Genomic DNA, 16,684 nt, shown 5'->3' on the forward strand with positions numbered 1-16,684 from the left:
GAGGCAGAGCGAGAGAGAGAGGCAGAGCGAGAGAGAGAGGCAGAGCGAGAGAGAGAGGCAGAGAGAGAGAGAGAGGCAGAGCGAGAGAGAGAGGCAGAGCGAGAGAGAGAGGCAGAGCGAGAGAGAGAGGCAGAGCGAGAGAGAGAGGCAGAGCGAGAGAGAGAGGCAGAGCGAGAGAGAGAGGCAGAGCGAGAGAGAGAGACAGAGCGAGAGAGAGAGACAGAGCGAGAGAGAGAGACAGAGCGAGAGAGAGAGACAGAGCGAGAGAGAGAGACAGAGCGAGAGAGAGAGACAGAGCGAGAGAGAGAGACAGAGCGAGAGAGAGAGACAGAGCGAGAGAGAGAGACAGAGCGAGAGAGAGAGACAGAGCGAGAGAGAGAGACAGAGCGAGAGAGAGAGACAGAGCGAGAGAGAGAGACAGAGCGAGAGAGAGAGACAGAGCGAGAGAGAGAGACAGAGCGAGAGAGAGAGACAGAGCGAGAGAGAGACAGAGCGAGAGCGAGACAGAGCGAGAGCGAGACAGAGACAGAGCGAGAGCGAGACAGAGACAGAGCGAGAGAGAGACAGACAAAGAGAGAGAGACAGACAAAGAGAGAGAGACAGACAAAGAGAGAGAGACAGACAAAGAGAGAGAGACAGACAAAGAGAGAGAGACAGACAAAGAGAGAGAGACAGACAAAGAGAGAGAGACAGACAAAGAGAGAGAGACAGACAAAGAGAGAGAGACAGACAAAGAGAGAGAGAGACAGACAAAGAGAGAGAGAGAGAGAGACAAAGAGAGAGAGAGAGAGAACGCATGCAAGGGGGGGCAGAGAGAGACAGAATGGGGACTGGGAAAGAGAACAGAGAGCAAGAGGGACGAGCAGAGCATAAGGGGGAGATGGAACAAAAGAGAGAGGGTGAGAGGAGAAAAGGCAGGGTGAGAGAGTGAGGGTGGAAGATTGAGAGAAGAAGTGGGAGAGCAGGAAAAAGAGGAGAGTGAGGGAGGGAGAAAGTGAGGGAGAATGAAGCGACAGAGTAAGACAGATTAAAAGGGAGGGAGGGGGAAGTAAGGAGTGTGTTGGGGAATAAGAGGGGGGCCAGGGTGTAAGGGGGGAGGGCTGGGGGGGCAAGGAGTACGGGAGGGGGTCAAGAATGGGGTGGGGGAGGAGTAAGGAGGGGGTGGGGAGTAAGAGGCGGGGTGGGCGTTGGGGGTCCATGACGATGAGGGAGTGAGGGGGAGGGGGAGCGAGAGCAGATTCAGTGGGGGAGGGGAGGGGAGGACTCGGGGGCCATGGTGCCATAGAAAAATGACAGGACAAAAAAAAGAGACCATTCAGCCCATTGTATCTGCGCTGGCCAAAGGAGAAAAAAGAAACTAGTTGCTCATTTTAATCCCACTTTCCAGAAGCTGGTCCGTGGCCTTGCAGGTCACAGCGGTTCAGGTGCAGAACTGAGCGTTTCAGCCTCTGTTCCAAGGAAAACAACCCTGGCCTATCCAATCTCTCCTCACAGCCGCAATCTTTCCTCTTGGCCGCCTGGAATTAATCTTTCCTGGTGTCTGATTGGCTAGTTTGGTTCCATGTTTCCACTGTTCCTGGAAGCTGGAGCGGGAGGAACTTCAGCCACAACACAAGACTTTTTTTAAAAATCCTTTCATCGGAGGTTGGCATCGCGGGCAGGACTATCCCTCATTGCTGCAGCCTTCCTTTAGTGGGATGGCACAACTTCTGTGGGCCACTAAGGGGTATTCAACCATGTGGCTGCGGGTCTGGAGTCACATGTAGGCCAGACCGGGTAAGGGAGGGCAGATTTCCCTCCCTAATGGGCGTCAGCGAACCAGGTGGGTTTTTACAAAAATTGATGGTAGATTCATGGTCACCATCACTGGTCCTGGCTTTCAATTCTAGATTTTATTCACTAATTGCATTTAAACTCTACCGGGTGCCGAGGTGGGATTTGACCCTGTGTCCCAGAGCATTAGCCTGGGCCCCTGGATCACTAGTCCAGTGACATCACCACAAGACCACCCTCTCCCCTCGATAATTCCCTCAATGAACAGCAATTAGAGTCACATCCCAGATCACTGCAATGAGAAGCAGTGCAATGGAAGACCGATCTCCTGGCTGTGGGCTCTTACAGGGAGTGAATTTGGTCCTGTGCAAAATACTGGCCCTAATCCGGCACTAAAATAGGCAAATCTCACACGGGCAGGCCGTCGGATGGGTGTAGGGCGAGGAGATGGAAGAAGGGGGTTTGGAGGGGAGAGGGTTGGGAAAGAGGAGGAGCCAGGAGGATGGGGAGGGTACTTGGTGAAGGGAGGGAAGAGTGGGTTGGAGGATAAGGAAAGGTTATTCAGTTGGGGCCTGTTGAGGTGCAGAGTCCAGGTAGTTCAGAGATACACTGTTGACGGTTACACACAGAATACACACGTGAACCATTTCTTGCTCATTCCTTGCAGAACGGCTGCTGAATCTCCTCTTCAGCACTGTGAGCAGCGAGTCCTTCTCGTCACTGGGGAGGGAGGGGTCAATCTCAAAGGCTGAGACAAACCTGTAAACAAGAAAGAGAGGCTGAAGTTCACAGGTGGTTAACAGATACTGAGCAACATCACTAGAGGGACAAAGCTGAAATGAAAATATGTTTGACCAGACACCTCATGGATTCCTCTGTATTTCTAGCCAAAGGGACAGAAGGAGATCATTCAGCCCCTCAAACCTGTACCTCCACTCAACTAGATCATGGCTGATTTCTATCTCAACTCCAAATCCCTCAAAACATACACCCAACAAAAATCTATCCATCTCAGTCTTGAAATTTTCAAATAACTCCCAACCTTAATAACCTTTTGGGTGAGAGTTCCAGATTTCTCCCCTTTGTGTGAAGAAGTGCTTCTTGACATCACCCCTGAACAGCCTGGCTCGAATTTTGAGGCTCTGCCCCTTATTCTAGAATATCCCACTAGAGAAAATAGTTTCTCTCCATCAACCCTAGTCGAATCTTTTAATCATCTTAAACGCTTCGATCAGATCACCCCTCAACCTTCTAAGCCGCAGGGAATAAAAGATTATTCTTTGCAATCTGTCCTAATAATTTAACCCCTTTAGCCCAATATAATTCTACTGAATCCAAGCTCATAAATATCTGAGGTGAAGGGCCCAGAACTGAACCCAGTCACTCCAGCTGGAGTCTGACCAAAGCTCTTTACAACTGAAGCATCACTTTGTATTTAATCCACCACCCCCCCCGAGATAAAGGGCCAAGGGCCAAGTGGGAAGGATATTTCTGCATCGGGAAGGGTAGTGAAAGGAGTAACCATAACGATGCCAGTTATTTCTGGAGAAAGGCCAAGGAAAGTGGACTAATTTCTGACTGAATTCAACGAGCTCAGCACAAACCGGGAATGGGTCATGTCCCAGTGGCTCAATAGTGGCCCCACCTCTGAGGAGAGGAGGGGACGTTCACAAACAGCTCCCAGGACAAATGGATTCAACAAGAACCAAAATCTAAGAACTTTTCAACTCTGGTTAGTGGAAAGGTTGTTCCCCACCACACCTCCGTATGACTGGTCACTTTTTGTGGTAGAAACACCTCGATTTTAAAATTCTCAACCAATTTTTCAAATCCCTCTATGGCCTCCCCTCTCTGTGTCTCTGTAACCTCCTCCAGCACCCCAACCTTCTGAAATATCTGCGCTCCTCCGACTCTGGCCTCTTCAGCAACCCCGATTTCAATCGCTGCTCCATTGATGGTGGTGCATTCAGCTGCCTGGGCCCCAAGCTCCGGAATTCCCTCGCTAAACCTCTCCGACTCTCCACCTCTCTCTCCTCCTTTAAACTTAAGGCCAAGTTTTTGGTCACCTTGGGAGGCCAGTCTCATTGGCTTACCACTTGAGCAGTTTAGAGATGTATGGAATCTTCACACGGCCGCCTGGCACCTTGGCGATTTCGGTAGGCACCAGGGACAGCGCCATGGCCCAAAGTTCCGGCTCATTGCACGTCCTGTTCCGGAACAGCCCATTGGCCAACAGACACAGAAGGTGCACCTGCAAGAGGGAGAACAACCAAATGATCCAAGGTTGCAAATTCAACAACTGGTGCATCATAATATTTACAGTGAAGAAACACGCCACTCGACTCAACAAGTCAACGATAATGCTCCACAAGTGCCTCTTCCCACTCCCATCAATATAACCTTCTATTCATTTCTCTCTCGTGTTTATCCAGCTTCTCTCCGAAATGTATCGATACTATTCACCTCAACCACTCCCTGTAGTAGCAAATTCCACATTTTCACCACCCTCTGGGTAAAGAATTTTCTTCCAAATTCCTGACTGGATTTATTACTGGATAAACTACATTGATGGCCCCTGGTTCTGGTCTCCCCCACAAGTGGAAGCGTCTACCCTATCAAACCCTTTCATACGTTAATGATCTCTACCAAGGCAGCCCTCAATCTCTTATCTAGAGAAGAGCCCCAGCCTGTTCAATCTTTCCTGACAAGTGTATATAGAATCTCAGAGTGATACAGCATAGAAGGGGCCGATGTGACCCACTGTACACACGCTGGCTCTTCTTCATGAGGGTGACCTTGAGATCGTTTGTCTCCTCTTGAGGGAGCAGATGGGGCCTCGGTTTAACGTCTCACTTGAAAGATGGTGCCTCCAACAGCGTAGCACTCCCTCGACACAGCATCAGAAGTGTTAGACTGGATTATAGTCTCTAGGGGTGGAACTTTAATCCACAATCTCCTGGTTCGAGAGGCAAAGAGTGTTACCCGCTCCAGCAACATGTGGCAGCCAGCATGTGAAACAGAGGGCCCCTTCTCCCCCCACCAAAAGGTGCTTACTGTCGCTGGGGTGCATGTTCCATGGGCAACGCCAGTACCTCACCCTTGATCTTTGTGCACAAGCTTAAAGAAGAATGTCTGGTAGGCTATTCAACCATAAACAGCATCACAGCCTAACCCAATTAATGCACAGACACACACGTGTTTCAGCCCCGATCACTGGATGGCCATGGGAAACAGGAACCCAAAATTAATTGATCCAGGGGCACTGAGACATTGATAACAACAACTTGCACTTGGCACCTTTAACATAGTGAAATATTCCAAGGCACTTTACAGGACCATTACCAAACAAAATCTGAAACCAGTATTAGGACAGCGGACCGAAAGCTTGGTCAAAGAGGTAGAAGCATCTAGAAGTATCTTAAAGCACGAGAAAGGGATGGAGAGATTTAGGGAGGGAATTCAGAGCTTTGGTCCCCAGGTAGCTGAAGGCGCGGCTGCCAATGGTGGAGCGATGGAAATCAGGGATGCTCAAGAGGCCGGAATTAGATTAACGGTGAGATCGCGGACTGTTGTGGGGCTGGAGGAGGTTACAGAGATAGGGAGGGTTGTGGGTGCTGGAGGAGGTTACAGAGATAGGGAGGGTTGTGGGGCCGGAGGAGTTTACAGAGATAGGGAGGGTTGTAGGGGCTGGAGGAGCTTACAGAGATAGGGAGGGTTGTAGGGGCTGGAGGGGGTTACAGCGATAGGGAGGGTTGTAGGGGCTGGAGGAGGTTACAGAGATAGGGAGGGTTGTGGGGCTGGAGGGGGTTACAGAGATAGGGAGGGGTGTAGGGGCTGGAGGAGATTACAGAGATAGGGAGGGTTGTGGGGCTGGAAGGGGTTACAGAGATAGGGAGGGGTGTAGGGGCTGGAGGAGGTTACAGAGATAGGGAGGGTTGTGGGGCTGGAGGAGGTTACAGAGATAGGGAGGGTTGGGGCTATTAACGGATTTGAAAACAAGGAGGAGAACTTCAAAATTACAGCATTGCCGGACAAGGTGTCTGCATAGGTCAGTGAGCACTGGCCACTTTTCAGAGATCAGTTGACTGAACCCAGGCCAATGATTAAGGTTAGTTCCCCAGATTGAACCCAGTATTTACAGATCTAGACCTTTGGCAAATCCCAGAAGTCTGCATTTTTTAAGCTTCAAAAGTAAAGCACTGTATCCTGGTTTTTTAAAAAAAATATTCATATAGATTATGTGGGCTTCGCTGGCTGGGCCCAGTATTTATTGCCCATCCCTAGTTGCCCTTGAGAAGGTGGTGGTGAGCTGCCTTCTTGAACCGCTGCAGTCCGTGTACATACCTTGTGAATGTCCATGCGCAGGTTCCTAGTGAAACGGTTTATCATTCGACGGAGATAGTCCTCAAATTCAACCTGTTTCTTCTCCCTGTACGGCACAAAGCAGCAGACTCAAGGTTACAATATAAAATTAATTGTAAGTTTGACTCATCATAAAAAGTTCAAATAACAAGAAAAAAAATTGCATTGATGTGGCGCCTTTCACAACCACAGGACCTCCCAAAGCGTTTCATGCATTGAAATACTTTTGAAGTGTAGTCACTGTTGCAACGTAGGAAACGCAGCAGCCAATTTGCACATAGCAAGATCCCACAAACAGCAACATAATAATGACCAGATAATGTTTTTAAAATGTTGGTTAAGGGATAAAGGTGGGTGCAGGACACTGGGGAGAACTCCCATACTTTTCTTTGAAATAGTGGGCTTTGTTTCTTTTCCATCGGCCTGACTAGGCTGACAGGGCCTCAGTTTAACGTGTTATCCAAAACACGACACCTCCAACAGTACAGCACGCCCTTAGTTTGGGCGCTGGGAGTGTCAATGTGGGACCTGAGTCCACAACCTTGTAGCTCAGAGAAAGACTTTAAGGTTGTTTAAGGTTTGAAAAAGCGGGGTGGAAGGAGTCTGGTGTGGGTATTGAATAGTCTGTTACCGTGCAGTTGCTTCTATTTTCTCTGTCTGATTTGTCATGACTTTGGAAAGTCTCCTAAGCAAAAGTACTGTTCGTTAGCAATGAGATTTTGGACACTGCAGTGCCTCCCTGGGAAATTGGAGGCTGAGCAGGTAGCATGTTCCAGGTATTGATGGGGGGGTCATGTTGTTCAGGACACCAAGGGGAAATCCCTGTCCTTTGTCCAGTAGCATCACAGGATCTTAAATTTCAAGTGAAACAAAGACATTTTAAAATCTCTCATGCAAACACGCGAACAGGAGGAGGCCACACAGCCCATCAAGCCTGCCTCAATCATTCAGTGAGAACAGAGCTAATCTGAACCTCAACCTGGTTCCTTATCTCTTCACACCCACGACTAACAAAAATCTATCAATCTCAGTTTTGACATTTCCAATTAACCCCAACCTCAAAAGCTTTCTAGGAGAGAGTGTTCAGGATTTCCAATACCCTTCACATGAAGCTGTGCTTCCTGACATCACCCCTGAAGGGCCTGGCTCGAATTTTAACACAATGGCCTCTTGTTTTGGACTCCCCTCACTGACGGTGCAGTGCTTCATCAGAGCAGAACCTTGGGGTGGAGGTGGTGTCAGCCTTGGATTATGACCTGCCTCTCTGGAGGGTGACTTGAATGCAGGATGTTGTGTCTCAGAGAGGATGCTACCCAGTTTGGGGGGTGGGGATGGGTTGGGGTGGCAAAGAGAGGCAAAGTCAGGCTGCATTATAATAAGAACAGTAGTAAATTCTAAAGCGATTATAAGTCACCAGCCTTCTCTCTAGTTTCTTGGCATGTGCTGGACTTTCGATTTCAATCTCCAGCGTCTTTGCAGGAAGGGTTGTTTCAGGAAAGGGAGAGGCCGATGGTCCCTCTGGCACAACATAATGCAGCTCTGTGAGGAAAGGGAAAGAGAGGATAGATTAAACTCTGGGCACTTTACACCACTGGGTGTCACTCACTCAACTGTCTGATGAGGCCTCAAACTTCAAACAGTATTTTGCTGTCTGGACATGAGTGCTAAGCCACTATTACCCACACACAGTGCCAGAAGATGGGTCTATACCTGCATCAAGCACTCCTAGGGCAGGGACAACAAGGAGTTAGATACAGAGTAAGGCTCCCTCTACACCGTCCCCATCAAACACTCCCAGGACAGGGACAGCACGGGGTTAGATACAGAGTAAAGGTCCCTCTACACTGTCCCCATCAAACACTCCCAGGACAGGTACAGCACGGGGTTAGATACAGAGTAAAGCTCCCTCTACACTGACCCCATCAAACACTCCCAGGACAGGTACAGCACGGGGTTAGATATAGAGTAAAGCTCCCTCTACACTGTCCCCATCAAACACTCCCAGGACAGGTACAGCACGGGGTTAGATACAGAGTAAAGCTATCTCTACACTGTCCCCATCAAACACTCCCAGGACAGGTACAGCATGGGGTTAGATACAGAGTAAATCTCCCTCTACACTGTCCCCCATCAAACACTCCCAGGACAGGTACAGCACGGGGTTAGATACAGAGTAAAGCTCCCTCTACACCGTCCCCATCAAACACTCCCAGGACAGGTACAGCACGGGGTTAGATACAGAGTAAAGCTCCCTCTACACCGTCCCCATCAAACACTCCCAGGACAAGTACAGCACAGGGTTAGATACAGAGTAAAGCTCCCTCTACACTGTTCCATCTCATGTTCCCAGGAAAGGTCAAGAAATGGACCACAAATTAATGTTGAGCATTGGTTGTGAATTGGTAACTTACCTTCCACTTCTTCCCAGTCATCTTCACTGTCCTCTGTACTATCATCCTCCTGGGAACTGCTCTCTTTCTCCTTCTTCATTTGGTCTATCAAACTGACATGAACAGGAGATTGGAGACAAAATGTGAATACCATTAGATCCAGAAGTATTGTGAGGGAAAGCCCCATGTTTCTATGGCCTGCCTGTGTTGAGCTGAACGCTTTGCTCTGGGCTGTTAGCAATGCTGTTAAAATAAACCTCAGTGCTTTAAAACCCACCTGTCATTTACGAAGTGGAGGAATGGCTGGGTATAGTGCTGGGTATCACTAGTTTTTATTGTGGAATGAAGGAACCATTCATTTTCCCCACAATAATTGACTCATCTGGATGACAGGAATTATGTTGATCTAAACTCTGGCAATCTAATATCTGGACACCTTAACGCCGATGATCTAACGCCTAACCTGTTTCAAAATTCTTCAGAGCTCCCTGTGCCAATTTCAGTTAAATCTGCTCATTGAGAGATATTAAATGCGGCAAGTTAAATGTGCCGAGTTGTGTAAGTGAAGCTGAACAGATAAGCTGATACATCAATATCCTGAACCTCAGAGAGAAATGGTGTGAATTTATTCCCCACAACCTTGAATTACGACCGTCTACAGTTCTGTTCACTTCACTCTAGGAAGCAGTGTAAAGCCTACCTCCCAGCGGCAGCTGCGCTGCATTTCGTCTCTTTACCACCTTCTTTCTTGACAGAGGGGCATCTCTCGCTCCCCCTGGCCTTTGACGGTTTTTTCCCTCTGGTGCTATTATCCCTGGGGGTCGGGCAAACCGCCGGACTCGCTGCTCCCGTTCTGCGGACTTTGGGTTTCGACAAAGGCTTTTCAGGTTCGAAGTCCTGGCTATCATCATCTGTTCACCAGCAGAACCAACAGAAGGCATCAGAGCACATGAAATATATCAGCTTGTCCCAATAATTGGCTACAGGGCTCAAGTGGTTCTGGCACCTGAAAATGGCCATCAGTGCCCACCTCACCAAATGTCCCATCAGCGAAGGGAACCTGGTGTCCTTAACCAGTCCAGGAGCAAGGAGGTTACCCTCCATTTATGTAAAACACTGGAGTATTGCGAACAGTTCTGGACACCAGCCTTCAGGAAAGATGCAAAGGCATTAAAGAGAAAGCAGAAAAGATTCACATGAATGGTTCCAGCTTCAGTTTTTTTTATTCGTTCATGGGATGTGGGTGTCGCTGGCTAGGCCAGTATTTTTTGCCCATCCCTAATTACCCTTGTTCAGGGGGCATTTCAGAGTCAACCACATTGCTGTGGGTCTGGAGTCACATGTAGTTCAGACCAGGCAAGCACAGCAGATTTCCCTCCCTAAAGGACATTAGTCAGATGGGATTTTACGACAATCGGCAACTGGCTGAGAGGCAGGAAGCAGAGGGTGATGGTGGAGGGATGTTTCTGTGACTGGAAGTTTCCAGTAGGGTTCCGCAGGGCTCGGTGCTGGGGCCCTTGCTGTTTGTGGTGTACACAAATGATTTCGACTTAAATGTAAGGGGTAGGATCAAGAAGTTTGCGGATGACACAAAAATTGGTCGGGTGGTCAATAGTGAGGAGGATAGCCATAAACTGCAGGAGGATATCAATGGACTGGTCAGGTGGGCAGAGCAGTGTCAAATGGAATTCAACCTGGAAAAGTGTGAGGTAATGCACTTGGGGAGGGCTAACAAGGCAAGGGATTACACTATGAATGGTAGGACTCTGGAAAGTACTGATGATCAGAGGGACCTTGCTGTGCATATCCACAGATCCCTGAAGGTAGCAGGGCAGGTAGATAAGGTGGTTAAGAAGGCATATGGGATACTTGCCTTTATTAGCTGAGGCATAGAATATAAGAGTGGGGAGGTTATGCTGGAACTATATAAAATGCTGGTTAGGCTGGAGTGGAGCATCCAGTTCTGGTCATCACATTATAGGAAGGATGTGATTGCACTGGAGAGGGTGCAGAGGAGATTTACCAGGATGCTGTCTGGGCTGGAGGGTCTGAGCTATGAGGAAAGATTGGATAGGCTGGGGTTGTTTTCCTTGGAGCAGTGAAGGTTGAAAGGGAACAAGATAGAGGTGTATAAGATTATGAGGGGCATAGATAGGGTGGACAGGAAGGCACTTTTTCCATTAGTAGAGGGGTCAATAACTAGGGGGCATAGATTTAAGGTAAGAGGTAGAAGGCAAAGAGGAGAGTTGAGGAGAAATGTTTTCACGCAGTGGGTGGTGGGAGTCTGGAACTCACTGCCTGAGAAGGTGGTTGAGTCAGAAACTCTCGTAACATTTAAGAAGTATTTAGATATTCACTCGCATTGCCATAGCCTCCAGGGCTATGAGCCAAGGGCTGGAAAATGGGATTAGTGTAGTCAGATATTTGTTGATTGTTGCAGATATGATGGGCCGAATGGCCTCCTTCTGTGCTGTCACCGTCTATGAGTTTCATGGTCATCATCAGACTTTTAATTCCACATTTTTATCGGTGGGATTCGAACCTAGGTCCCCAGAGCATTATCCTGGGTCTCTGGAATACTAGCACAGTGACAATACCACAATGCTACTGCCTCCCCTGTACGTAAATAGACCAGAGAGGTTGGGGCCACTTTCCTTTGAGAAGATTGAGAGGAGATTTGATAGAGGTGTGCAAGCTCCTGAGGGATCTAGACAGAGAAGATAGGGAGAAACAGTTCCCATTGGTGGAACGATTGAGGACCAGAGAGACACAGATTTAAGGTAATTGGCAAAAGAAGAGGAGAAACTTTTTCACGCAGCGAGTGGTTAGGATCTGGAATGTGCTGCCTGAGAGTGTGATGGAGGCAGTTTCAATCGAGGCTTTCAATTGGATTGTTATCTGAAAAGGAAGAATGTAAAGGGTTACGGGGAGAAGGTCAGGGAATGGCACAAGGTGAATTAATCATTTGGAAAGTTCTCATGAGTCAGAGGGCCATGGGCTTCAGTCCTAATCCAGAAATTGGACATTGGATCTAGGCTGATGCTTGCAGTGTAGTATTAAGGGAGTGCTGTAATGTTGGAGGCACTGTCTTTCAGATGAGATATTAAAATGTCTGCCCTATCAGCTGGGCACAAAATAAATCATAGCCATTATTTCAAAGAAGAGCATGGCTTCTCTCTCTGACATCCTGGGCAACCTTCTTCCCCCTCAACCAACGCCACTAAAATAGATGATCTGGTCATTATCACATTGTTGCTTTTGGGAGCGTGCTGCGCAAATTGGCTGTTGCATTTCTTACATTACAATGGTAACTACACTGCAAAAACGCTTCATTGCCTGGTAAGTGCCTTAGAAGACCCTTCCATAGAATGGTTATAGCACAGGAGAACATCATTGGGCCCATCATAACCATACTGACTCTCTGCAAGAGCAACTCGCTTAGTCCCACTTTTCTCTATAACCCTGCAAATTTTCTCTATTCAGATAATTTTCCAATTCTCTTTTGAAAGCCACAATCCAATTTACCTCCATCACATTCTCAGACGTTGCAAAACAAAGATTTTCCTCATGTTGCCTTTGGTTTTTTAGCCATTTACCTTCAATCAATGTCTCCTGGTCCTTGATCCTTCTGCCAATTTTTCCTGTCTACTCTGTCCAGACCCCTCACAATTTTGAATATCTCTATCAAATCTCCTCTCAAAAGAGGAACAGTGCCAGCTTCTCCAATCCATCCACATAACTGAAGTCACAGTCGCTTGTCCCTGGAACCATTCTCATAAATCATTTCTCCACCTTATTTAATGCCTTCACACCTTTCCTAACATGTGACACCCAGAATTGGACATAATATTCCAGTTAAGGCTGAACCAGTGTTTTATAAAATATACATAAAGGACAAAGTAGCCTGACTGATTGGCACCACATCCACAAACATTCACTTCCTCCACCACTGACGCAGGGTAGCAGCAGTGTGTACCATCTACAAGATGCTCTGTAGGAATTCACCAAGGCTCCTTAGACAGCACCTTCCAAACTCATGACCATTACCATCTAGAAGGACAAGGGCAGCAGATAGATGAGAACACTGCCACCTGCAAGTTCCCCTCCAAGTTACTCACCATTCTGACTTGGTAATATATCGCCGTTCCTTCACTGTCGCTGGGTCAAAATCCTGGAACTCCCTTCCTAACAGCACGGTAGGTGTACCCACACCACATGGACTGCAGCGGTTCAAGAAGGCAGCTCACCAGCACCTTCACAAGGGCAATTAGGAATGGGCAATAAACACTGGCCCAGCCAACAAAACCCACATCCCATGAATGAATTTTTAAAAATTTATTAGAAAAAAAAAGACATGTCGAAGCCTTTTGTCTTGCACTCATCAGGACACTTTGCAAGAATATCAATATAAGGGGAAAACAACAATTTCACAATCTCAATTTCAACAAGCTCGCAAACATCTTTGTGGTTCCATGAGAAACGTGTCTTCGATGGAATGGCACCTAACCTCTTACCCCTCACATATTTCTGATATATGGATGATAGGTTCCCTATATTTAAATCTGCAGCTGCATGTAACAATTTCTTTACATGTCTTAATGATATCCATTACGGGCTTGAATTCAGCTTTGAAATGGAGCAGTCAAATGAACTCCCTTTCCTTGATGTGCTGGTGGAGAACTCTGCCGGGGAGATTCTGTACTACGGTCTACTACAAGCCTGCCTTCACTGGTCAATATACACATTGGGATTTTTACAGTTCTACACACTATATGATTGGCTTTATTGACAACCAGTAAATAGGGCCCAAGCCATTTGCTCATCATGCAAGCTTGACCCTGAAATAGGGGCATCAGAGGCATCCTGCGGGATAATGGCTACCCTGATCAGATCATTTCACGCTGCATATCACGCAAACTCATGAACCTTTGGCCCTGAAAAGTGCCCAGTCTACCTCAGATTACCCAGGAAGGGCAAGGTATCTCAAAAATCTGAGCCTACGGGCGAAGCTAGCTGTTTCACGCTGCTCCTCTGCAGTAGCAACACGAGTGGTATTCACCACCAACAGGATGCTGCTGTCAAGTCAAAAACATGTTCTGCCTATCACACAAATAAGTAATGTGGTATACGAATTGCAGCGTTGGTGTGATGCCAGGTTTGTAGGCTGTATGCCCCAAAGACAGGCGGATTGAATCAAACAGCATGTACATTCCACTATTTGCAATGGACAGGGTACAGACTGTACCCAACCAGCCCGTGCTTGCAAAACTCAAAACACAGTATCCAACATTAGATTTGATTCTGTGATTGGACAACATTTGCTAAATAATCCTCAGTGTGCTAAAAATTACACTGAGAGCCAATTTAAGATTGTCAATTAGGTTTGCAATGTGGCACATGTGTGTGTACTGGAAGCTACATATGTTAATACACAGGGCCCTGTTCTTTGCAGATAGAAAAAACACGTGCACACAATGCACATGTTTCAGCTAAACAAAATAAGTAATAGCCATTCACTGGTTCATTCCTCAGGGTAATGGCTGGGCCAATCAAATTCAAGCTGCCTAGTGTAAATTCCAAACAATGTTCAGCAGTTAACTGCCAGTCAACATCAACTGGTGCATTCTCCACAGCAACGCCTCTACTAATCAGAGTCCACTTGCCAACCAATCAGCACCCTACAGTATAAAGTTGTTGCTTCCCCTAACATTGGTATTCTAACAATTGTCCTGAAAAGTGCGAGACAAAAAGCTTCGACAAAATGTCTTTTTTCAGCAATACTCAAGTTCTGTACGATCAACTAACTACTCCCAGGGCAGGTACAGCATAGGGTTAGATACAGAGTAAAGCTCCCTCTACGCTGTCCCCATCAAACACTCCCAGGGCAGGTACAGCATAGGGTTAGATACAGAGTAAAGCTCCCTCTACGCTGTCCCCATCAAACACTCCCAGGGCAGGTACAGCATAGGGTTAGATACAGAGTAAAGCTCCCTCTACACCGTCCCCATCAAACACTCCCAGGACAGGTACAGCACGGGGTTAGATACAGAGTAAACCTCCCTCTACACTGTCCCCATCAAACACTCCCAGGGCAGGTACAGCACGGGGTTAGATACAGAGTAAATCTCTCTCTACACCGTTACCATCAAACACTCCCAGGACAGGTACAGCACGGGGTTAGATACAGAGTAAAGCTCCCTCTACACCGTCCCCATCAAACACTCCCAGGACAGGTACAGCACGGGGTTAGATACAGAGTAAAGCTCCCTCTACACCGTCCCCATCAAACACTCCCAGGACAGGTACAGCACGGGGTTAGATACAGAGTAAAGCTCGCTCTACACTGTCCCCATCAAACACTCCCAGGACAGGTACAGCACGGGGTTAGATACAGAGTAAAACTCCCTCTACACCGTCCCCATCAAACACTCCCAGGACAGGTACAGCACGGGGTTAGATACAGAGTAAAGCCCCCTCTACACTGTCCCCATCAAACACTCCCAGGACAGGTACAGCACGGGGTTAGATACAGAGTAAAGCCCCCTCTACACTGTCCCCATCAAACACTCCCAGGACAGGTACAGCACGGGGTTAGGTACAGAGTAAAGCTCCCTCTACACTGTCCCCATCAAACACTCCCAGGACAGGTACAGCACGGGGTTAGATATAGAGTAAAATTCCCTCTACACTGTCCCCATCAAACACTCCCAGGGCAGGTACAGCACGGGGTTAGATACAGAGTAAAGCTCCCTCTACACTGTCCCCATCAAACACTCCCAGGACAGGTACAGCACGGGGTTAGATATAGAGTAAAATTCCCTCTACACTGTCCCCATCAAACACTCCCAGGGCAGGTACAGCACGGGGTTAGATACAGAGTAAAGCTCCCTCTACACCGTCCCCATCAAACACTCGTATGCCAATAGAAAAGTTTTGGTCTTGTCTCATTCTTTCTTTTTGCTTCTCATTTCTTTTCTCACTTCCCCTTTGAATTTTCTATATTCAGCCTGGTTCTCTATAATACTATCATCCCTTTTTCTGCTTATCTTTCCCTGTCAATTTTGTCATCCAGAGACCCCTGACTTTGTTTAGCCCATCTTTCCTCTCTAGGGAATGTACCTCAGCTGCACCTGAGCTTTCTTCCCTTTAATATTCCATAATATATTTGCCTACCAATCTTCAATTCCCATTTACCTGGGTTAGATCTGTTCTCACCCCAGTGATATTGGTCCTCCCCCCATTGACTATCTTTACTCTGGATTGCTCTTCATCCCTTCTCAAGGCTAACCATTATGATCTTATGATTATTGTTGCCTAAATGTTTCCCTATTGAGACTTGACCCACTTCCTTCCCCAGAACCACATGCAGCAACAAAAACAGAATTACCTGGAAAAACTCAGCAGGTCTGGCAGCATCGGCGGAGAAGAAAAGAGTTGACGTCTCGAGTCCTCGTGACCCTTCAACAGAACTCATGCAGCAATGTCTCCTTCCTCGTTAATGCCAATCTAGAAAATTCAGAATCTCTTCCCCTCTCTGCCCTTTAGGCTATTGCTATCCTGGTCTATATTAGGACAATTAAACATCGCAATGTCCCCATACTATAGATTTTTTGCACCTCTCTGTAATTTGAAGCATATTTGACCCTCTATTATCTTAAGGCCGTGAAAGGCACTGTATAAATACAACTCCTCATTTCACAACGTTGGGACGTCCCGAAGTATTTTACTGGAGATGAAGTCACTATTGTGGAGGTTTGAATGAATGGCATAAACTTACTACATAGCTTTTGATTAATAAGGTTGCTTGTGATTTAGTTAAAATCCGTAAAAACCAAAAAAAAAAAGGAGCAACTTTTAGACATAATTACCAGGTGGCAGCTGCTTGGCGGCTTTTGCACACTTGGCTGGACGCCCTCTGGTAGCTTTAGTTCTGTTGCTTTCCTCCTTTAACCTTTTGCTGCAAGTTTGGGCTGGAGCCTGGCTTGTTGACCCTTTCCTTTTGACCATCTTCGAGCCTCCTGCAACTTTGGGAAGGGTGCAGTCAGTCCCAGATTCCACCCCCCCCCCCCCCCCCGCCCCCCACGGCCCCTGTTATGCAAAGAGTTATACAAGCAGGGTTATATAACAGCTGCTTCCCCCGGAAGGGGTGATGCTTTTGC

General features: G+C 47.4%; 1 protein-coding gene across 3 annotated transcripts in view; it reads right to left on the reverse strand.

The window, feature by feature from the left end:
• Positions 1–16,585, reverse strand: part of xpc (xeroderma pigmentosum, complementation group C) — a 39,429-nt gene extending 22,844 nt beyond the window's left edge. For 2 of the 3 annotated variants that reach the window (XM_041192009.1, XM_041192010.1), the window contains exons 1-7: positions 16,394–16,585; positions 9,226–9,436; positions 8,547–8,638; positions 7,554–7,674; positions 6,118–6,202; positions 3,867–4,024; positions 2,412–2,532 (exon numbers count right to left, since the gene is read on the reverse strand). In XM_041192009.1, coding sequence (XP_041047943.1) covers positions 2,412–2,532; positions 3,867–4,024; positions 6,118–6,202; positions 7,554–7,674; positions 8,547–8,638; positions 9,226–9,436; positions 16,394–16,532 — 927 coding nt within the window. In that variant the 5' untranslated portion in view covers positions 16,533–16,585. Of the gene's footprint in view, positions 1–2,411; positions 2,533–3,866; positions 4,025–6,117; positions 6,203–7,553; positions 7,675–8,546; positions 8,639–9,225; positions 9,437–12,643; positions 12,705–16,393 lie in introns of those variants that run through there. The other variant, XM_041192011.1, reaches the window with a different exon arrangement.
• Positions 16,586–16,684: the final 99 nt, after the last annotated feature.

Source organism: Carcharodon carcharias, chromosome 7, assembly GCF_017639515.1.
Source record: "Carcharodon carcharias isolate sCarCar2 chromosome 7, sCarCar2.pri, whole genome shotgun sequence".
Classification (NCBI taxonomy): domain Eukaryota; kingdom Metazoa; phylum Chordata; class Chondrichthyes; order Lamniformes; family Lamnidae; genus Carcharodon; species Carcharodon carcharias.